At 44.1% G+C, this 24004-nt stretch overlaps 1 protein-coding gene across 2 annotated transcripts in view; it reads left to right on the top strand.

Moving 5' to 3' along the window:
• The window catches only part of LOC143808097 (D-beta-hydroxybutyrate dehydrogenase, mitochondrial-like), an 83888-nt gene extending 65689 nt beyond the window's left edge, over positions 1-18199 (top strand). For both annotated transcript variants that reach the window (XM_077290370.1, XM_077290369.1), the window contains one exon: positions 14888-18199. In XM_077290370.1, the coding sequence (XP_077146485.1) occupies positions 14888-15354 (467 nt within the window). In that variant the 3' untranslated portion in view covers positions 15355-18199. The remainder of the gene's footprint in view (positions 1-14887) is intronic.
• Positions 18200-24004: the final 5805 nt, after the last annotated feature.

Here is a 24004-nt window from a genome sequence, read left to right as displayed (position 1 = left end):
TCAATTGGCCTCCAGTAATAAAGATAAAAAAGGAAAACAGCACACAAATTAAAGAAAAAACGGGCTTTAATACCTGAATGGCTTGGCAACGTTTCGGATATAGTATCCTTTCTCAAGCCGTCATTGAGACACATATGTATTCAGCGCGATATAGCAGAAAAGCCGGTAATTCAATTGCCAGCTTTTCATTTCTCCTTCACAAACCCGACAGGATATGAGACATGGTTTACATACAGTAAACCATCTCATATCCCTGTTTTGTTTTTTTTTGCATATTCCACACTACTAATGTTAGTAGTGTGTATGTGCAAAATTTGGGCGCTCTAGCTATTAAATTAAAGGGTTAAATCGTGGAAAAAATTGGCGTGGTCTCCTGCGCAATTTTCTCCGCCAGAGTGGTAAAGCCAGTGACTGAGGGCAGATATTAGTAGCCTAGAGAGGGTCCATGGTTATTGGCCCCCCCCTGGCTAAAAACATCTGCCCCCAGCCACCCCAGAAAAGGCACATCTGGAAGATGCGCCTATTCTGGCACTTGGCCACTCTCTTCCCACTCCCGTGTAGCGGTGGGATATGGGGTAATGAAGGGTTAATGTCACCTTGCTATTGTAAGGTGACATTAAGCCAGATTAATAATGGGAGAGGCGTCAATTATGACACCTATCCATTATTAATCCAATAGTATGAAATGGATAATAAAACACACACACATTATTACAAAGTATTTTAACGAAATAAAGACAGAGTGTTGTAATATTTTATTAGACTCTTAATCCACCTGAAGACCCTTGTCACCTGAAACAAAGTAAAAAAAAAACCAAACAACAATATTCCATACCTTCCGTCGTTCTGTCCCATGTTGTAAATCCATCTGAAAGGATTAACTAATTTTACATGCAGAAGCCTGTTAATGCAGCCGCCCCTGCCTGTAAAAACCCAGGGAATGTATGGATTGCAGGGGAATGTCCTGTAGTTGCCTTCAGTTGCGGTGATACGCCCTCTGCTGGATGTCCTCATATGAACTCGAGCGTGAGAACTTTTCCCAGGCTCGAGTTCATATGAGGACATCCAGCAGAGGGCGCATCACCGCGACTCAAGGTAACTACAGGTCACCCTGCTTTCCATTCATTCCCCGGGGTTTTACAGACACGAGCGACTGCATTAGCAGAGCTCCTGGCTGTAAAATGATTTAACCCCTTCAGATGGATTTACATCGTGGGACTGACAGAACGACGGAAGGTATGGGATATTGTTGTTTTTTTATTTTTCCTTTTTTACAGAACGAGGGTCTTCAGGTGGATTAAGAGTCTAATAAAATATTACAACACCCTGTGTCTTTATTTCATTAAAATACTTTGTAATAATGTGTGTGTGTGTGTGTGTGTGTGTGTTTTATTAACCATTTCATACTATTGGATTTATAATGGATAGGTGTCATAATTGACTCCTCTCCATTATTAATCTGGCTTAATGTCACCTTACAATAGCAAGGTGACATTAACCCTTCATTACCCAATATCCCTCCGCTACACGGGAGTGGGAAGAGAGTGACCAAGTGCCAGAATAGGCGCATCTTCCAGATGTGCCTTTTCTGGGGTGGCTGGGGGCAGATGTTTTTAGCCAGGGGGGGCCAATAACCATGGACTCTCTCTAGGCTATTAATATCTGCCTTCAGTCATTGGCTTTACCACTCTGGCGGAGAAAATTGCGCGGGAGCCCATGCCAATTTTTTCAGCGATTTAACCCTTTAATTTAATAGCTTGAGTGCCCAAATTTGGCACATACACACTACTAACATTAGTAGTGTGGAATATGCAAAAAAAGGGATATGAGATGGTTTACTGTATGTAAACCATGTCTCATATCCTGTCGGGTTTGTGAAGGAGAAATGAAAAGCCGGCAATTGAATTACCGGCTTTTCTGCTATATCTCGCTGAATTAAATATATATATATATATATATATATATATATATATATATATATATATATATATATATATATATATATATTACAGAACATTTGAGCCCATAAATGCATTAGATGTCGGTTTTGCAAGCCTGCGAGAAAATCTCGCAGTACGGATGCCATACAGATTACATACGGAGGATGACATGCGCAAAATACGCTGCCACACCCTGCCTACGGATGACATACGGATCACTATTTTTGGAACATTTCTGCGTATTACGGCCGTAAAATACGGACCGTATTTTCATACGCTGAGTGTGACGCCGGCCCAACAGTTACCTGCACAAACAGATATCCTCCTAAGATAGCCAAATCTAAAAAAAAAAAACACTCCAACTTCCAAAAATATTAAGCTTTGATATTTATGAGTCTTTTGGGTTGATTGAGAACATACGGTAGTTGTTGATCAATAATAAAAATAATCCTCTAAAATACAACTTGCCTAATAATTCTGCACACAGTGTACTGCAGTGAAATAAATTATAAAATTGCCCACAAAAATGTTATTTTACCCCCAATGTTTTATTTTCACAAAGATAGCAGGAGAAAATGGACTCCAAAATGTGTTGTGCAATTTTTCCTCAGTACGCCGATACTCCCATATGTGGTCGAAAACTACTTTTGAGGCACAGCGCAAAGCTCAGAAGGGAACAAGTGCCATATTGGAGTTCACATTTTGCTGGACTGGTTTGAGGGTGCCATGTCACATTTGACGAAGCCCCTGAGGTGCCAGAAAAGCCGACCCCCCCACATAAGAGACCCCATTTTACAAACTACACCTCTCAATTAATTAATCTTGGGGTGCAGTGATCATAATGACACTACAGGTGGGTCACAGAATTTTATACCATTGGGCAATGAAGAAAAAAATAATGATATTTTTACCACCAAAATTTTTTTTTTTAGCCCCAGATCTTAAATTTTCACTTGGGGAAATGGGATAAATGGCACCAAATATTGTTCCACGATTTCTGCTGAATGTAGCAATACCCCAATTGTGGCTGTACAGTACTGTTTAGCCATACATTGAGACTCTGGAGGAATGGATCTCTATTGGCAAATAGCGCTCCGTTCCTCCCGAGTTTCAACGTGTGGATAAGCAGTGCTGTTATACAGGAGGCATCCTTGAGCTTAGAATTACAGAGCCCCTAAGCGTTAAAAGAGCAGAATCCCTCCTCAAGTGACCCTATTGTGGAAATTATACCCCTTTGGAAAGTTAATGCCAATTGTAGTGACCAGTACCTTGTGCCCAGCGCATGTACCTGCAAATTAGGCGGGCTCTCATCGCTACATAAATGCCAAACATGTGGACGCTAAATGTGGATTAGGCACACTGGGGCTCAGAAGGGAAGAGGGCATTTGGATTTGGGAGCACAGAATTTGCTGAATTTCTTTTGGTGGCAAGTAGTAATGAGCGAGTGTAGTCCTTGCTCGGGTTTTCCCGAGCACGCTCTGGTGACCTCCGAGTATTTGTTAGTGTTCGGAGATTAAGTTTTCAGCGCGGCAGCTGAATGATTTACAGCTATTAGACAGGCTGAGTACATGTGGGGATTGCCTAGCAACCAGGCAACCCCCACATGTACTTAGCCTGGCTAGTAGCTGTAAATCATTCAGGCGAATGAATCACTGAGGCGATGAAAACTTAATCTCCGAACACTAACAAATACTCGGAGGACCCCCGAGCGTACTCAGGAAAACCCGAGCAACGAGTATATTCGCTCATCACTAGTGGCAAGAGCCATTTCGCTTTTCCAAAGCCTTTGTGCTACCAGTAGCGTGCTGTTCCTCTTGCGGTATAAGTGATTAGACAACTTTATTCTTCGGGTCGGTGGGATTACACCGATAACAGATGTATTTCGGGTTTTTATGTTTGGCTGCTGTTACACACTAAAATACACTCTTTGTTTTCAAAAACTAGTTTTCTGCATCACCATATTTTGAGAGCTATAATTTTAGCTCTTCTGCACATGATCTAACTAACTTGCTAGTGCCTGGTGACCCGGGTGTTGTCATAACGACATCGGGTCATCACTGCAACAATTGAAACCTCGCGATGATGTCGCTTGGTCTCCGATTCAATGGCAGAGGGGCTTTCTTCCCTCTACCTGCTCTCCAAATACTGTGATCGCAGCATTTAGGGGGATAAAGTCAGCGATGCGGGCACCACACCTGGCAATGAGAGCCGGGTGTCAGCTGTGAGAATAAAAAGTAAAAATGGCATCCAAATTTGTCATATAATTTCAGCTGAACGCAGAAATACCTCATATGTGGCTGTACAGAATTTCTAAGACACATGGCGAGACTCGGGAGGGACAAAGTGTTATTTGACTCCTGCAGCATAGATTTTCCTAGAATAGTTTGCGGACTCCATATACAGAGCCTCTAAGTGCTAGAAAAACAGATTTCCCCCTCAACCACTCCTGGCAGTGAGAGCCGGGTATCAGCTATGATGTACGATCGCAGGTGTGCTACTCCTGTGCACGCAAAATAAATATGACGTATCCATACGTCATGGGTCGGGCATTCCTACCCTACCATGACATATGGATATATCTAAGGTCATGGTCAAAAGCACAGATTGAAAAAAATAATAATTATGGTTGCATAGTCTACCCAACATATCATTATTTAAACAAGAACTCCCAACAAAATTTGTATCCTCTGAATATATTGCAGTCATGATATTATATAGCACTGTGTACTTACAATTGCTCATTATGCCTTTCTACCCAGCTTGTTCTCATTTCTCTGTTCTATAGAGAAACAGGAAGTCTCTTGTCCCTGCATGATTCATTCCCCTCTTCAATTCCTGACCCAGCTGCTCCTATCCAACCCCATGCCATAGACTTTTGCAGTGACTCATGACTTGTGCAGAGAACATTGACTTCCTGTTTCTACATAGCGCTTAGAAGAATTCAGCTAGTCTGTTTTTCATTAGGTCTATGACATCACATGATAAAAAACTGAAGTATTAACTCGGTAGAAAGGCAAAATGAGCAATTGTAAATGCACAGTGCTATATAATATGAGGACTGCAATATATTAAAAAGTATACACATTTTGTTGGGAGTGCTTGTTTAAATAATGATATGTTGGGTAGACTATGCAACCATAATTTTTTTTTTTCAATCTGTTTTTTACCTTGACCCCTTCATGACCTTAGACGTATCCATATGTCATGGTCTCATGGCGCTCCTTCCCTTCTTAGCTTTGCACTATAACTCAAAAGTAGTTTTCGACCACGTCGGTTATTGGTGTACTTAGGAGATATTGCACAACGAATTTGGGGATTCATTTTCTCCTTATATCCTTGTGAAAATGAAAACATTTGGGGCTAAACAACATTTTTGCTGGAAAATATATTTTTTTCTATTTTCACAGTTCAATATTGTAAAATTCTGTGAAGCACTTATGGGTTCAAGGTGCTCTCCACACACTTAGATACATTTCTTGAGGGGGTCTAGTTTCCAAACTGGGGTCACTTGGGGGGGTTTCCACTGATTAGGCACATAAAGGGCTCTTCAAACGCGACATGACACCTGCAGACCTTTCCATCAAAGTCTGCGTTCCAAAAAGTAATTCCTTCCTTTCCGAATCCTGCCGTGTTCCCAGACAGTCGTGTTCCCCCACATATAGGGCATCGGCGTACTCTGGAGAAATTGCACAACAAATTTGGGGGTCCAATTTCTCCTATCACCCTTATGAAAATAAAAAAAAATGGTTACTAAAAGAAAACCTTTTTGTGGGAAAAATGTGATTGTTTATTTTTACGACTATGTTATAAACTTCTTTGAAGCATCTGGGGGGGGGGAGTTCAAGGTGCCAACAATCAGGGCTGCCACTAAGAATTTCGGGGCCCCATACTGGCAAAATTTTCGGGGCCCCTTGAAACTCCGCCCAGGCTCCACCCTAGCCCCCTCGAATTTTCCAAAGTCCCACCACCCTTTATTGGAAAAACCAACTTCTGCACCATGTCCTCACCAATCACACATTAACAGTTCCCATCATCAGATCACATATATAGCCAGCAGCTTTTGTTTTGGCCAAAAGATTTTTTAATCCGCCATCACGGCAAGGTAGACTCTCTTGGCCAGGCTCTACTCTACTGTAACTTATTAAACATTTCTTAAAATATCCAATACAATTTTAAGTATATTTTTAATTATTTTTCTATTTTTAAAATTACCAATAATGCCACATACAAGGGACAAATACCACCGCACCATGACCGAATCACACGTTAACACCACATGGTGAACAATAATACCACATACAAGGAACAAATACCATCATGCCATTGACCAGACCACATTTTACCACCAAATAGTTACCGAATAATATCACATACAAGGAAAGAATACCACCCCACAGTGACCAGATCACATATTACCACCACATAGTGACCGAATACTACAATACTACAATACTGATGCAATACTGATCATTAATATAAAAAAACATTACTAATGCTATTATACACAGGAGATCTGTACTTAGTATTCGTCTGTGTACAGGTAATACAGTGATCATGGGTGACGTTATACACAGGAGCTCAGTATATAGTGTATAGTGTACAGGTAATAGTGATCACCTGTGACATACACAGCTTTGTATATAGTGTATAATGTACAGGTAATACAGTCATCACTGGTGACATTATAGACAGGAGCTCTGTATATAGTGTACAGGTAATACAGTGATCACCAGTGACATTATACACACGAGCTCTGTATATAGTGTCAATGTACAGGTAATACAAGGATCACCAGTGACATTATACACATGAACGCTGTATATAGTATACAGGTAATACAGTGATCACCGGTGACATTATACACAGGAGCTCTGCATATAGTATACAGTGTATAGTGTAAGTGTACAGGTAACACACTGACTCACCGGTGACGTCTCTAGCTGAAGTCCTTCATACTCGCTTTTCTTCATCCAGGTCAGACCGCCATCACTTCTTCCAGCCAGGACTCGTCTCTGCAGAAAATAACACAGTTATCTAGTGCACATTGGCCAACCTCTATACTACGCCATATGAAGAAAAAAGTGACCATGTCACCCTGCACAGTAACAGGAGCTCTCCTCCCCCACACTGAAGACAGTATCCTCAAAAATAATATCCTTTAATTAGCCCCTACATTAATAAAATCCCTCATCTCTCCATACTGCCCCATGTCTTTCCATATTGCCCCCATAGTCATCCATAATAGTATAATGCATCCCATAGTCATATATAGTAGTATAATGCAGCCCCATAGCGGTATAATGCAGCCCCATAGTAGTATAATGCACCCCATAATATAATGCAGCCCCATAGTGGTATTATGCTGTCCCATAGCAGTATAATTCACCCCCATAGTGTATAATATGCCCCATACCGCGGCTTTACCTGGCTGAGATCCAACAGTGCCCTCCATTCGGTGCATCTGAGGCCCGGACCTTCGTTCCGGCGTATGACAGTGATGTAATATGCCGGCTAAGTGCACGCTGACGTCAGCTGCCAGCCTGTGATTGGCTGGCGGATGTTAACTGTTGCAGTGCGGTAGCAATCTTCCGCACAGCAACAAATTTTAACTGCCTGTGTGTCTGAGGACACACGATCAGTTGCTGAGCAGGCAGAAGCCTTTAGCTGGGGCCCGCTGAGTAGAGGAGAGAGGGCGCAGTGCTGGCCCTATCTGCTCTTCGGGCCCCATCGAGTAAGGGCAGTAATTCCCTGATGGCAGCCCTGCTAAGGTCAGTGGGTTTGGGAAGAAGGATACTTATACATTTTTCGGGAAGATTACGAATAATTAAGGTATCTACTATATAATTGTCTAAGGGTCACTTCCGTCCTTCTGTCTGTCTGTCTGTCACGGATATTCATTGGTCGCGGCCTATGTCTCATGGAATCCAAGTCGCTGATTGGTCGTGGCAAAACGCCCACGACCATTGCCACGACCAATCAGCAATGCGCACAATCCGGAAGAAAATGGCCGCTCCTTACTCCCCGAACTCAGTGCCCGGCGCCCGCATACACCCCTCCGGTCACCGCTCACACAGGGTTAATGCCGGCGGTAACGGACCGCGTTATGCCGCGGGTAACGCACTCCGTTACCGCCGCTATTAACCCTGTGTGACCAAGTTTTTACTATTGACGTAGCCTATGCAGCGTCAATAGTAAAAACATCTAATGTTAAAAATAATTTAAAAATAAATCATTAGATACTCACCTTCTGCCGCCTTTCCCGCTCCTCGCGACGTCATCACATGGCCTGCGCGAAAAGGACCTGCCATGACGTCACGGTCACGTGACCGCGACGTCATCACACCCTGGGACCGGAAGCTGCCGCCTGCATCCCACACAGGCGACAGAACTACAACGCGCCTGTGGAAGGTGAGTATGTTTATTTTTTTAACCTGTGATATACGTGGCTGGGCAATATACTACGTGACTGCCCAATATACTACGTGGCTGGGCAATATACTACGTGGCTCTGTGCTGTATACTACGTCGCTGTGCAATATACTACGTGGCTCTGTGCTGTATACTACGTCACTTGGCAATATACTACGTCACTGGGCAATATACTACGTGGCTCTGTGCTGTATACTACGTCACTGGGCAATATACTACGTGGCTCTGTGCTGTATACTACGTCACTGGGCAATATACTACGTCGCTGGGCAATATACTACGTCGCTGGGCAATATACTACGTCACTGGGCAATATACTACGTGGATATACATATTCTAGAATACCCGATGCGTTAGAATCGGGCCACCATCTAGTCTACTATATAATTGTCTAAGGGTCACTTCCGTCTGTCCTTCTGTCTGTCTGTCTTTCTTTCTGTCACGGATATTCATTGGTCGCGGCCTCTGTCTGTCATGGAACCCAAGTCGCTGATTGGTCGTGGCAAAACAGCCACGACCAATCAGCGACGGGCACAGTCCCGTGGAAAAATGGCCGCTCCTTCCTCCCCGCAGTCAGTGCCCGCTCCGTACTCCCCTCCAGTCTGCCCTCACACAGGGTTAATGGCAGCGGTAACGGACCGCGTTATGCCGCGGTGTAATGCACTCCGTTACCGCTATTAACCCTGTGTGACCAACTTTTTACTATTCATGCTGCCTATTCTAGAATATGTATGTCCACGTAGTATATTGCACAGCCCACGTAGTATATTGCCCAGCCACGTAGTATATTGCCTAGTGACGTAGTATACAGCACAGAGCCACATAGTATATTGCCCAGTGACGTAGTATACAGCACAGAGCCACATAGTATATTGCCCAGTTACGTAGTATATTGGCCAGTTACATAGTATATTGCCCAGTGACGTAGTATATTGCCCAGTGACGTACACAGCACAGAGCCACGTAGTATATTGCACAGCCCACATAGTACATTGCCCAGCCACGTAGTATACTGCCCAGTGACTTAGTATATTGGCCAGTTACGTAGTATATTGCCCAGTGACGTAGTATACAGCCCAGAGCCACTTAGTATATTGCCCAGCTACGTAGTATATTGCCCAGCCATGTATGACACAGGTTAAAAAAATAAAAAATAAACATATACTCCCCTTCCGCAGGCGCGTTGTAGCTCTGTCGCCTGTGTGGGGTGCAGGCGGCAGCTTCCGGTTCCAGGGTGTGATGACGTCGCGGTCACGTGACGACGTCACGGTCACATGACCGTGACGTCACGGCAGGTCCTTTCCGCGCAGGCACGCAGGACTTGTGATGACGCATTCCTTTCATTAACTGCTCAAACAGATCTGAGTAGTGAGGTCTCGGTAGCATAACTTTTCCTTTTTGGCAGCATTGAGTAAACTGATTGTCAGATGGTTTTTCATCAATGAAATTCAGAGAGTCGCATTTAGAGCAAACTGCATTCATATTCCCACAGTCGTGTTCATGAATTGTACTTTCATTGTCTGTTACGTAATGTGCAAGTTGTTGAATATTGTCCTGGTCGTGCCTTAGTTGGTAAAGCATTTGTTTTTTATGAATTTGGCGATCATGTTGTTCCTGTCATACAACAGTTTGTTGTGGTGTCTCCGGTTGGCGACGGTGTCTGTGAGATTCCACATCCTGGGCTTGTCTGGCGGCAGTTTGTTGTGGTGTCTCCTGTTCCCGATGTTGTCGTTTTCTTGCTGCTGCTGCTGCTTTTCTGTCATCCTCATTGGCGTATTTTCGTTTACGACCCATTCTAAGATAGAAACACAGGGAGATGCCGCCCATACAGGGAGACGCAGGCACACTCCCTACACAATGGCGGCACATGACAGCAGTGGAGGACAATGATGATTCCAGAATTCGCGGCAGACTGTGCTCGGGATTTCCGAGACAGATAGACAATTAGACCCTTAGAAAGCACAATGGCGGCACTTGACAGCAGTGGAGGACAATGCCCGTCGCCTGGCGGCCTCGACCAATCAGCAACACGGGATTTCCAGGACAGACAGACAATTAAACCCTTAGACAATTATATATATAGACTAGATAGTAGCTCGATTCTAACGCATCGGGTATTCTAGAATATGTATGTAGTTTATTTATGAAGATTTTAGAATAATACATTGAATACACAGGATTCGGCCGGACTGCGCCTGTCGCTGATTGTTCATGGCCGGCCACGTAGTATTTAGCACAGCCACGTAGTATATAGCACAGCCACGTAGTATATAGCACAGCCCACGGAGTATATAACACAGCCACGGAGTATATAACACAGCCACGTAGTATATAGCACAGCCACGTAGTATATAGCACAGCCCACAGAGTGTATAACAGCCCACATAGCATATGACACAGCTCACGTAGTATATAACAGCCCAAGCACGCAGTATATAACACAGGCCACGTAGTGTATAACACAGGCCACGTAGTGTATAACACAGGCCACGTAGTATATAGCACAGCCAAGTAGTATATTGCCCAGCCCATGTAGTATATTGCCCAGCCCACGTAGTATATTGCCCAGATCACGTAGTATATTGCACAGCCACATAGTATATTGCACAGCCCATGTAGTATATTGCACAGCCCACGTAGTATATAGCAATGTGGGCATCATATCCCTGTTAAAAAAAAAAAAAAGAATTAAAATAAAAAATAGTTATATACTCACCTTCCGTTGGCCCCCGGATCCAGGCGAAGCGGTTACCGACGCTCCTCGCGCGCTCCGGTCTCAAGAGTGCATTGCGGTCTCGCGACATGATGACGTTGCGGTCTCGCAAGACCGCTACCTCATCATCTCGCGAGATTGCAATGCATGGAGCGGTCACCAGAGCGTCGCGAGGAGCGGGAAAGGCCTGTTCTGGATCCGAGGGGCCGACGGACGGTGAGTATATAACAATTTTTTATTTTTTTTATTATTTTTAACATTAGATCTTTTTACTATTGATGCTGCATAGGCAGCATCAATAGTAAAAAGTTGGTCACACAGGGTTAATAGCAGCGTTAACGGAGTGCGTTACACCGCGGCATAATGCGGTCCGTTAGCGCTGCCATTAACCCTGTGTGAGCGCTGACTGGAGGGAAGTATGGAGCGGGCACTGACTGCAGGGAGGAAGGAGCGGCCATTTTGCCGCCGGACTGTGCGCTGCTCCGTGACTCACTCCCGACTGTAACTGTGTGACAGGAGAATACTGGAACTGCACTAAGCCTGCGCTCAGCCGGGATTGGATGCTGGAAAGTCCCGCCCTCCTGTTGCTCAGCACTGGCTGCCTCTCCCACTCCCAGCTGTCTGTCAATGACTCCTGCTCCCTCCACACACGCACACCGCTCTGGTTTATGAAAATTCTGACTGTGGGCCCCTCCAGCTCCCAGGCCCCTTACACCAGTAAGGGTAATAATGCCCTGATGGTGGTCCTTCTCACAATACATCTATAGACATTCCTTGAGGGGTCTAGTTTCCAAAATGCTGTCACTTGTGGGGGTTTCCACTGTTTAGGCACATCAGGGGCTCTCCAAAACTGACATGGCATCCATGAACAATTCCAACCAATTTTGCTTTCAGAAAGTCAAATGGCCCTCTTTCCTTTCTATGCCCTGCCAAGCACCCAGACAGTAGTTTTCCCTCACATATTGGGTATCGGCGTACTCAGAAGAAATTGCACAACAATGTTTGGGTTCCATTTTCTCCTATTACCCTTGTGAACAAAATAAAAAAAATATTTTCCCACAAAAGTGTTTTTAGCCCCAAATTTATTTTCATGCTTCACTGTTATAACATTCTGTGAATCACTTCTGGGTTCATAGTGCTCAGAACACATCTAGATAAATTCCTTTAGGAGTTTAGTTTCCAAAATGGGGTGGCTTGTGGGGGGTTTCTATTGTTTAGGCACATCAGGGGCTCTGCAAACTTGACATTGCATCTGCTATCTATTCCAATGTTGCACTTTAAAATTCAAATGGCGCTCCTTCCCTTCCGAGCCCCGCCGTGGCCCAAACAGTGGTTTTCCAACATATATGGGGTATCGGCGTACTTGGGAGAAGTTGAACAACAAATTTTATGGTGCATTATCTCATGTTGCCATGTGAAAATATTAAATTTGTGGCTAAAGTAAAATTTTTGTGAAAAAAGTAAAATGTTCATTTTTGTGAACCACCTGACGGGTTAATAAACTTATTGACTGTGTTTTTGAGGGGTGCAATTTTTAGAATGGTGTCATAACTGGGTATTTTGTGTGTCACGATGTGACTGGAGTGGTGTGACTCGACCCACCGAATGGTCAGTCAACAGACGGCACAAACACACCAGGGAAACAATAACAATGGTGGGCCCTGTCGATAAGGAATGAGAGAATGGACACCTCCTGCACTCACCTGAGCCTGTACCCTAATCTCCCTAATGTCCCTATATGGGTTCTTTCACCCCATCGCCGAGCAGGATACCTAATATACCTAATCCCTCACTTGCCCTACTCTTATCCCTAAGTAGGGAACTGGCAGGTGAGAGCACTGGTCCCACCATTTCACTAATCCGACAAAAGGTAAGGTAAGACAGACACCAAAAGGGACAGGGTAAAAAATGCAACACATAGCTCCCTCTGCTGAGAAGCAGTAAGGCACCAAAAAAGCGAACCCAGCAAAGCACCACTGCACCCAGCAAGCTTCTTCCTCCAGCTTGGTCGCTGTCGAATGCATTAACACCGACAGTCAGCTGATACATCATGTGACCTCTTAAACAATGATGGGATGGTCACCACCCACAACAACTGACCCAGCACTAATGCAATTACACCATCATGCCACCAAGGAAAACTGCATTAACCCCGATGACCTGAATAGAAAAACATTTTAATCTGAGAGAAACCAGATCTGCCACAAATCCAAAAATGGATCGTGACATTGTGTCATATAGGCCCCTCAAAGTCACTTCAAATATGATGTGGTCCTTAAAAAAAAAAATTGTTTTGTAAATTTTGTTGGAAAAATAAGAAATTGCTGGTCAACTTTTAACCCTTCTAACTTCCTCACAAAAATAAATTATGGTTTGAAATTGTGCTGATGTAAAGTAGACGTGGGAAATATGCAAAATTTTTGCCAAATGTCCGATATTTTCACAAATAAATGCAAGTCATATTGAAAAATTTTTACCACTATCATAAAGTACAATATGTCAAGAAAAAAACAGTCTCTGAATCAACAGGATCCGTTGAAGCGTTCCAGAGTTATAACCTCATAAAGGGACACTGGTCAGAATTGTAAAATTAGGCCTTGTCATATAGGTGAAAACAGGCTTGGGGGGGTGTTAAAGGGGTTGGACACTACTTGGACAACCCCTTCTAAATGCCTGTGTTTTACCCCCTAAAATAATACACTTTACATTTATTTTGTTAAAAGGCTACTCTACTCTAATTGCTGCCATTGTCTCTTTTTACTTTAAAAGGGGTTGACCAATACTGGGCCCAGGAAGTTGAATACAAAAAAAGGAAAATGATTGATACACACCTCCTGGGACTCCTGGGTCGTGTTTTTTATGGATAGAACTCGTACCTATTATAGTTTATGGGGTTGTTCACATGTCCGTGTATTTTCGCTGATGGGTCCTCACAAAATCACAGAGACTTGTCCATCTTTGATCTGGGTCTCGGATCAATCTCACTAATGCCAGACTATGGGTCTGTTAAAAAAAAAAAAATAGTCAGCGCTCATGTCATCTTTGTGCTGTTTGTTCAAAAGTAAGCTGGGTCATCCAACGTAATTGATTTATTTTAAAAGAAATCTTACGTTAATTGGCCTAAAAGGAGTCTCTATTATCCGGAAACTTATGTCACCAGGCAGTTTGTTGTTGTTAATAAAAAAAAAAAATCTTTTCTGGGTCCAGCTCTGAATATCTACTGCTGCTCCTGGTGTCTGCTGTGTTGAAAATCACATTGACTGAGCTTCACCTAGTGAGAGAGCTCAGTGGCTCCTGCCCTCTATAGGGGCAGAGCGGTTGTGCTCTGTGACTGACAGCGCTGCCTCCAATGTGATGACAACGCTGCAGACAATTATAGACACTGAGGCAGTGGTGAAGACTCCGTGCTGGACCCAGGGACCCAGGGAAGGTGAGCAAAGTACTTTTCTTTTTCTTACAACAAACTGTGTCTAGAGACACAACTTTCCTGAAAACAGAAAATTCTTGTAAAGGGTTTTTCCCACTAAATTGTAAGCTATCCCCATCATAAGAGATAACTGATTGCTGGGGGTCCTTCACGGAAGCTAAAAATGGAGCTTCCAAAGTTCCCTGTATGAATGGACAAATGGATCACTTGCGTGACCACAGCTCATGTGAATCCAGTGGAGCATGCAATTAATATAGAGAAAAACTGATTACTTCTATCTGGCAGGAAAAAAAGACTATGTGTGATCACCTTGTCAGACAAAAATTAAAAGTGGTGCTTCAAGAGGGTACAAATTATTATTATTTTTTCCTCCTCTAGGCCGAGTCTTGTGCATGGCCAGCATGTTCGGAAGAATGGGTTGCCCTTCTCGATCTAGCTACTGTGTTTCCAAATATGGAGTAGAAGCCTTTTCTGACTGTTTAAGACAAGAGATGTACAAGTGGAAGGTAAAAGTCATTACCATAGAGCCTGGAAACTTTACAGCTGCTACAGGCATCTTTACCAAAGAAGGAGTAGAAAACCGAGGACAAGACATGTGGGAGCAAGCCTCAGAAACTGTACGAGCCGATTATGGGAAGGTTTATTTCTCTCATCAGGTTTCCAGAATGAAAGCCTTTGTCAGCTCTGGTGTGAAGGACATGAGTCCTGTTATCAATGCACTGGCAGATGCCCTGACTTCCAAATATCCATACACAAGATACAATCCAATGGACACCTACTGCTGGATCAAGGTTCAGGTGATGTCTCACCTTCCTACTGCCATCGCAGACCGCATTTATATTTAATCAGGAGAGACTGTTGGAGCTTACTGAAGCAAAAAGTGTTCAGGTATCAAACACATAGCAATCTGCTGTTACATGCAGGAACTGGTTTTCTTGCAAGGTACTTCTAGTATGACATTTGTCTTCTCAGTCTTGTTATTCAATAGTGATCAAATGGTATAAATATAGATAATCCACCAATTACTATAAAATGTCTCTATCCACCGGAGCGGTACACGAAGGAAGAACATATAGAAGGCAACGTATTACTAATGATATTTAAAATGAATTTGTCAAGGTTTTTGCTATGTAATCTGGGGACAGCATTTAGAAGGGGATAAAACACAGAATTCAATGATTTGTCATATGTCAGGTTGTGTGCTGCTGTTTAGCTAACCCCTTATCGACCGCTGATACTCCTTTTAACGGCGGCAAATAAAGGTACTTATTCCTCAGCACTGCTTTTTAACGGCGCTGAGAAATAAGGTTATAGCGCCCCCCCAGCGTCGGAAAATCTCCAGGGTCTTAGCTACCTGCAGAACATGATTCTGCTCATTTTTTATCGACCCCAGTGTTGCGATCACCGTTATTCAAGGAATAACGGCGACCGCAAAAACAAAACAATTTCCTATTTATTTCTCTCTCCTCTGATATGATCTAGCACATCAAAGGAGAGAGAAATGGGGTCCCCCGAGCCCTCCCGGTACCTCTGGCACCTCCTGCATCCCCCGATCCTGTCCCCCCTTGGCGTCTTCTTCTGGGAAGAAAATGGCGGGCTCAGTGCACCAGCCAAGATCTGCCAGCCAACACCCTGCACCAATAGATTTCTTCTATTGGTTCATTTTGATCACTGTGATAGGGTCTATCACAGTGATCAAAATAAAAAAAATAGTAAATGAAACCCCCTTTTATCACCCCTTATTTATGTAAAAATAGTAAAATTAAAATTTTTTATTTCCATTAGGGTTGGGACTACGGTTAGGGTGTTGGGGTTAGGGTTGTGGTTAGGGGTGTGTTGGGGTAAGGGTTGGGATTAGAGCTCTATTAGGGTTGGAGTTAGAATTGGGGGGTTTCCACTGTTTAGGTACATCAGGGAGTCTCCAAACACAAGATACAATTAATCCCCAATCCCCACAGTTTTAAGCGTGCACTAAAAACTCATTTGTTCAGATTGGCCTACCGCCTCAACGCATTAACCTAATTATCCCTGTGTGGCCTATTAATAAAAAACAACAACATAATCACGTTCCTCCATCATGTTCTCATACACTTTATGCAGTTAATAGCCTCTGTGTCTGTACTGTTACATACTTAGGCAGTTAACTGGTTCATGCAGCTTTACATGAACACCCGAGCCTTACACTATGGCTGGTCCGAACAACTAAAGCAATTGTTACCATCCACCTCTTGTGTCTCCCCTTTTCCTCATAGATTGTAAGCTTGCGAGCAGCAGGGCCCTCATTCCTCCTGGTATCTGTTTTGAACTGTGATTTCTGTTATGCTGTAATGTCTGTTGTCTGTATAAGTCCCCTCTATAAGTTGTAAAGCGCTGCGGAATATGTTGGCGCTATATAAATAAAATTATTATTATTATTATTATAAACACGACATGGCTCCCACCATTGATTCCAGCCAATTTTGGGTTCAAAAAGTCAAATGGTGCTCCCTTCCTTCTGCACCCTGCCATGCACCCAAACAGTAGCTTTCACCAAATACGGGGTATCGGCATACTCAGGAGAAATTGCACAACAAATTTTGTGGTCCATTTACTCCTGATACCCTTGTAAAAATAAAAAAAGTTTTAGTTCCAAAGTAAATTTTTTGTGAAAAAAGTACAATGTTCATTTTTTCCTTCCACATTGCTTTAGTTCTCGTGAAGCACCTGAAGGGTTAAAGGGAACCTGTCACCCTCAAAATGGATGGTGAGCTAAGCTCACAGTCATCAGGGGCTTATCTACCGCATTCTGTAATGCTGTAGATAAGCCCCCGATGTATCCTGAAAGATGAGAAAAAGAGGTTAATTATACTCACCCAGGGGCGGTCCCCGCTGCGGTCTGGTCCGATGGGTGTCGCGGTCCGTGGCCTCCCATCTTCTTACAATGACGTCCTCTTCTGGTCTTCACGCTCCGGCGCAGGCGTACTTCGTCTGCCCTGTTGAGGGCAGAGCAAAGTATGACAGTGCGCAGGTGCCGCTCTCTGACCTTTCCCGGCGCCTGCGCACTGCAGTTCTTTGCTCTGCCCTCAACGCAAGTTATATGAAAGAAATGTTACCACTAACATGAATCCGTTGAAGCATTCCAGAGCTATAACCTCATAAAGTGACAGTGGTCAGAATTGTAAAAATTGGTTCCGTTATTAAGTCCAAATTGGCCCTGTCACTAAGGGGTTAAAACTTTCATTGCATCACCCTTCGATTTTCCTTGTCCTATCTACTCCGCCTCCTCCTGTGATCAGCACCTCACTGTAATAAGACAATGGAAATAGAGCCTGGTGTGGGCAGGGTTAGCTTTCTCAGCTCTCCTGCATTGCTAAATCTGAAAACTTGGATTGCGTCAGAACAGCTGCACACAGTAAATTAAGTGATACATCATTGGATTCAGGCTCTTTTTGCTTACATCAGGCTGCTCTCAAATGAGGTTACAAAAATCTGGTGACAGACTCACTTTAAAGAGGCATCCCCAGCAAAATTGTATTCCCTTATTTCTTATTAATATATTGTGGCTATATCTAAAAACGTACAGATCGCCGTCTTCTCCAGTTCTGAACGCCGTTTCAATCATTCTGTGAACCAACTGGCTGGAAAAACAGCATAGTTGTATTCCCAGTGTAAGTCCTATAAGACCCACTTTATGTCTCATGAGTTATATTAAGAAAGCGACTTACAGTGCACAGAATGCACTCAGAAGATACCGGAATTCAAACAGCTCTGGGAACCGGAGAAGATGGCGATCAGTAAGTATGTAGACCCATCCGTATATTTTGATAAGAAATTTTCCAGTCTGAGAAGAAACACCGGATTACGTACCGGTAATGCTCTTTTATAGAGCCACGACAGCACCCACTTGAGAGAGGGGATCCGCCCCTTAGGAACAGGAAACCCTATGGAGAGAATAAAAGGGGCGGTCCCCCTCGCTCCCACAGTTGGGTTACAGAGAATGAGAGGAACCGCCCACCAGTATTAGTAGGCAATCCAATATCATCGTTTATCTTTAGTTAACATAAGTATAGCTAACTACAAGAACCATTCACCCTTATCAGTGCTCATATATAAAATTTACTTATTAGGGAGGGAAGTGAAGGGGTGCTGTCGTGGCTCTATAAAAGAGCATTACCGGTACGTAATCCGGTGTTTTCTCTTCGCCACGACAGCACCCACTTGAGAGACTTACAGAGATAGTCATTTGGGAGGGATCACCGTGTTAAGAACAGATCTACCGAAAGACAAGTCAGATGAGGAAGACAAGTCCAATCTATAGTGAGTATAGAAGGTAGTAGGAGAAGACCAAGTTGCGGCCTTACATATCAGTTTTATTGGAACCTCTGCTCTCTCAGCCCAGGATGAAGACATCGCCCGGGTAGAGTGTTCTTTTACAGTCTCGGGCGGATTCTCCCCTTTTGCTGAATAGGCCAGACAAATTGCGTCCGAAATCCATCGAGACAACGTGTTCTTCGTGACACCAGAACCTTTCTTGTGGCCCTGGAAGGAAACAAAGAGAGCCCTGCTCTTCCTCCAGGGGTTAGTTCTGTCTAGGTAAGCTATTACTGCTCTTTTAACATCTAAAGTATGGTACCTTTCCTCTTCCTGATTTGTGGGATTACTATAGAAGGAAGGAAGGAAGATCTCTTGGGATCTGTGAAACTTGGTCCGTACTTTAGGTACGTAAGAAGGGTCTGTTTTTTAAGACAATCCTATCCTGGAAAATTGACAGAAAGGAAGGATCTATCGATAATGTCTGAATATCGCCTACTCTTCTGGCTGATACTAAAGCAACAAGGAAAGCTGTTTTAAGAGTAACATACTTTATATGGGCTGAGTGTATAGGCTCGAATGGTCCCCCTGTTAGGGCCTCTAGAACTAGATTAAGATCCCATGGTGGTGTGTGGGGAATCTGGATTGGTTCTGCCCGTTGGCATGCTGAGATGAACCGTGCTACCCATCTGTCTTCTGCAATATTGTGACTATACAGAGCTCCTAGAGCAGAAACCTGCACTTTTAGTGTACTGACCGATAAGCCTAAGTCACGTCCTTTCTGAAGAAATTCTAAAATTGCAGAAATAGGAATTTCTTCTGATAGAGCTGCAGGGTAGAAAGTTAGAAATTTTTTCCCCCATATTCTCACATATATGGTTGTTGTAGACCTCTCTCTACTAAGTAGAAGGGTATCAATCAATCAATCTCTCTGAAAACCCCCTTAGTTTTAATAGTTGCCTTTCAAACACCAGGCTGTCAACCGTAGGCCCTTCACATGAGGGTGGTTGAAGGGACCATGAGAGAGAAGGTCCTGAGTCTCTGGAAGGATCCATGGATCTGCAACCGACATGGCCCTGAGGCACGAAAAACATGGCCTCTTGGGCCAGAATGGTGCTATTAGGATTATGCTCACTTTGTCTTCCCTTATCTTCCTGATTACGGTCGGAAGGAGTATTAATGGAGGGAAGGCATAAGCTTGTCGGAATGTCCATGGAACTTGGAGAGCATTTAGGATATCTGGGTTGTCGGACAGGAACAATGAAGCGAACTTTTTGACCTGTCTGTTGCCTCTTGTTTCAAACAGGTCTATGTCGGGGGTGCCCCCCTTCTTGGCTATCATCTTGAAGATATGCCGACTGAGTTCCCACTCTCCTTGGTGGAGAGTGACGGCTGAGGAAATCTGCCTTCGAATTTTCCACTCCTCTGACATGCAATGTCGACCAAGACCGGAGATGTATCTCGGCCATAGATAGGATCTTGTCTGTTATAGACATGAGAGTTCCCGATTGGGTTCCTCCTTGATGGTTTATATATGCAACGGATGTCATGTTGTCTGACAGTATCCTTGTGTGAGTTCCGTGTAACTGTGGAAGGAATTTACATATGGCATGATAAACTGCTTTCAGCTCTCTTTCATTAAAGGAATCCTTTGACTCACTAAGAGACCATTGGCTCTGAACTATCTGGTCTTCCAAATGTGCTCCCCAACCAGTAGGACTGGCGTCAGAAAAAATTATTCTTGAAGGTTTATTCACCCAGGGGACTCCACCGATCAGATGGTCTGGTTCTAACCACCAGTGGAGAGACTCTAACACATTTAATGGGAGGCAGAGGCGACTACTCAAATGGCCTTGCAATTTTTCATCTTCCCGTAAAATTGTGTATTGTAACCGCCTAGCGTGAAACTGAGCCCATGCAACCGCCGGAATATATGATGTAAAGGAACCCAAAAGAGACATACCTTCTCTAAGGGAAATTACCGGGTTATTAATAACTGATTGTACTTTCTTTTTTATTTTTAACTGTTTGGATTCTGGGAGGAAGCATCGCTGACATTCAGAGTCTAGGATAAGACCCAGAAATGTCTGACGGGTTGTTGGAGATAATCTGGATTTTTCCCAGTTAATTAACCATCCCATTTCCTGTAGAGATGAGATCGTATCAGATAGGGGCTGTTCACATTGTGAGGGGGAGTTTCTTACCACCAGAAGGTCAACTAAATATGGAACTATGAGGGTATCTTTTAATCTTAAAAACGACATTACTTCCGACATTAGAAAAGACTCCGGGAGCTATTGACAGTCCGAAGGGCATTGCTGTGTATTGAAAATGACGTATTTGCCCCTTGATCATGATTGCTACACGCAGATATTGCTGATGTTCAATATAAATTGGTAGATGGTAATATGCATCTTTTAGGTCGAGGACTGCCATAAAGCACCCAGGGAATAGAAGTTTTACTGTGGACCTAATTGATTCCGTCTTGGAGGTTTGATTTACTAGAAAGAGATTCAATTTATTATAGCCCTATATGATCCGTCAGGCTTTGGGATCAAAAATAAAGGGGGTAAAAACCTTTTCCCCTCTGATGGAACGGAACTTCCACTAATACTCTCTTGGATAGGAGATGAATTATTTCCTGTTCCAAAAATTGTTGTTGGGCTTCAGACTTTAAAGAAGTCAATAGGAATGAGTCCGGAGGGACTCGGGCAAACTTTAATTTTAAGTCTAAAGTTATGAGGCTAGTCGCCCAGGAGTTATATGTAACTGCACACCATTGTGTGGTGAAAAAGGACAATCTGCCACCTACTGGCAAATCTGCACTAACGCGGTTTGTCTTCCATTTTAAATGGACGTTTCCCGAAAAAGGTGCCTCTTTGTTTGTTATCTCTATTGGCCCAGCGGTCTTGGTTTTTAAAATCCCTTTTATTAAGGATGGGTCTTCGGAATGCTCTCCTATAAGATGGAAAAAGCTATTAGGGAATCCCTTTTCTCTTTCACCCGCCTTAGTTAGAATCTCATCTAACTTTGTACCAAAAAGGTACTCACCCTGGCATGGAAGGCCACATAATTTGATTTTTGTTTGGGCGTCTCCCTTCCAACCTTTTTAGCCACAGGGCGCGACGGGCCGCGTTAGTGAGGCTTGCTGACTTGGCAGCCAACCTGATAGAGTCTGCAGATGAGTCCGCTAAAAATGCTGTAGCGCCTCTGATTAGGGTTAAAGAAGAGATCAGTTTTTCTCTAGACAGGCCCCCTTTTTAGACCTTCCTCCAGGTCATTAAGCCAGACTAACATGGACTTTGCCGTACATGTAGCTGATATAGCCGGTTTGAATGCCCCAGTACATGATTCCCATGCCCGTTTTAACAAAGAGTCAGCTTTGCGATCTAGGGGGTCTTGTAAGGAACCAGAATCTTCCACAGGCAGCAAGGATTCTTTGGACATTGCCACCGCTGCGTCTACCTTCGGGGCTTTAACCCACGCAGACATGTCCTTATCCTTAAAGGGATAACGCATCTTTGATGACGATGGTAATCCTCTCTGCCCCTGACTCTCCCATTCTTTCTTAACCAGATCTTTGATTGGTGTTATTACGGGAAAGGTAGGCCTTTTGTTTTCTGACAATCCTGCGATCATTATATCTTGCGGTGTCCTAAGGTCTTTACTTTCTTTTATACCCACGGTGTTAAATACAGACCTGACAAGATTATCTATACTGTCTGTAGGAAAGCACATATCTTGCTCCCCTTTCGAGGAATTATATTCCAGGGACACATCCGTATCTTCCTTATCAGAAGAATGATCTGATCTTGGAGAATTATACTTCCTGCTTTTTAGGAATACTTTCTGAACTACGGAACGCTCGTAACTCGTCCCTGATCACTCTCAATACAGACATAACACATTTTCTTTGTGTAATTATCCGGGAGGGGCTGGGTACATAAGGCACATTGTCTGTGCTTCGATTTCGATCTTTTTGTCTTGGGTATATAAATAAGAGGGGCCATGATTAGCTTAATAGGGAGGGTACACACTCACCCCAGTGAAGCAGATGGTCAAGGTACCGGCCGTAGAGGAGGAGATGCAAGCACAGGCTGAGGATGAAGATCGGTCAGATCTCTTCTCTTTTGTGCTCTTTGAGGAGGATTTTCGACCGCTGCATGCGCTGCTGCGAGGGAAGTTAGCTGTGATCTCTGAAAGCACCGCTGAGTCCTGAGGTGGCGTCGCCCTGCTTGGACGCCGAGGAATCAGAGCCGGCGTCATTCAATGCTGGGCGCAGCCATCTTCTTCCTGTTGAACCCGGAAGTCCTCACCACTTCCGGGTCGCGGCCATCTTGGATCTTGTGTGCACTGCCCGGCGTCATCTCTCCTCTGCTCTCGCCCTGGACGCTTCCATATCACCTCCAGGGGAGCCAAATGGCAGCTACACACTCGCGCATATCGCTAGCAGCAGCGTCGCGCATCGGAGCATGAATATCTGCCGCAGGCCCGCTGATGCGTCCTCCTGCCCGTGATCCATGTGACCTCCTGCCCTGGCCTCACGGAGCCTGCCAGCAGAGGGGGGAAAACTGACACCAGGACCCCCGACGCTGCTTCCAGCACTGGAGCCCCTGCCGTCCTCACAGGTAAACCGCACAGGCGGCATCCAGGCTAGGTATCCTCTTCTCCATGGGTTCCCTTAGGAACAGGAAACCAACTGTGGGAGCGAGGGGGACCGCCCCTTTTATTCTCTCCATAGGGTTTCCTGTTCCTAAGGGGCGGATCCCCTCTCTCAAGTGGGTGCTGTCGTGGCGAAGAGAAAAAGTCTGCAGTGACTGATTGCCCAATCATGGCAGTGTAGCTGTGCACACCGTCATGATTGCACTGCCCCGATTGAGAGGGCAGTCAGGTGACAATGATTATGAGATTTGCATACTGGTGGTAACATGCCAACTAGTCTCATCCAGCTTATCTCAAGACAAGAATTGAAAGAAGCCAGATGAGACTTTCTGATTTGGGTTCATATCCCAAGTCATTTGGCTAGTCTCTTTAAAAGATCAATATTGACTTTTTGGATTGCTACTTCCAATAGGTGACACTGGAGCGTCTGTCTCCTTCCTCTGTGAAGAGGCTGCTTGCATACTCAGAAAAATGGTGCAGCCATCAGTGGAAGCATAAAAATGTTTGTGGGACCTCTACATCGATACCAAGCTTTTCATGTCA

The sequence above is a fragment of the Ranitomeya variabilis genome, chromosome 2, assembly GCF_051348905.1.
Source record: "Ranitomeya variabilis isolate aRanVar5 chromosome 2, aRanVar5.hap1, whole genome shotgun sequence".
Lineage (NCBI taxonomy): Eukaryota > Metazoa > Chordata > Amphibia > Anura > Dendrobatidae > Ranitomeya > Ranitomeya variabilis.
The sequence above is the reverse complement of the archived record's forward strand: the minus strand, read 5'-3'. Positions and strand labels throughout refer to the sequence as shown.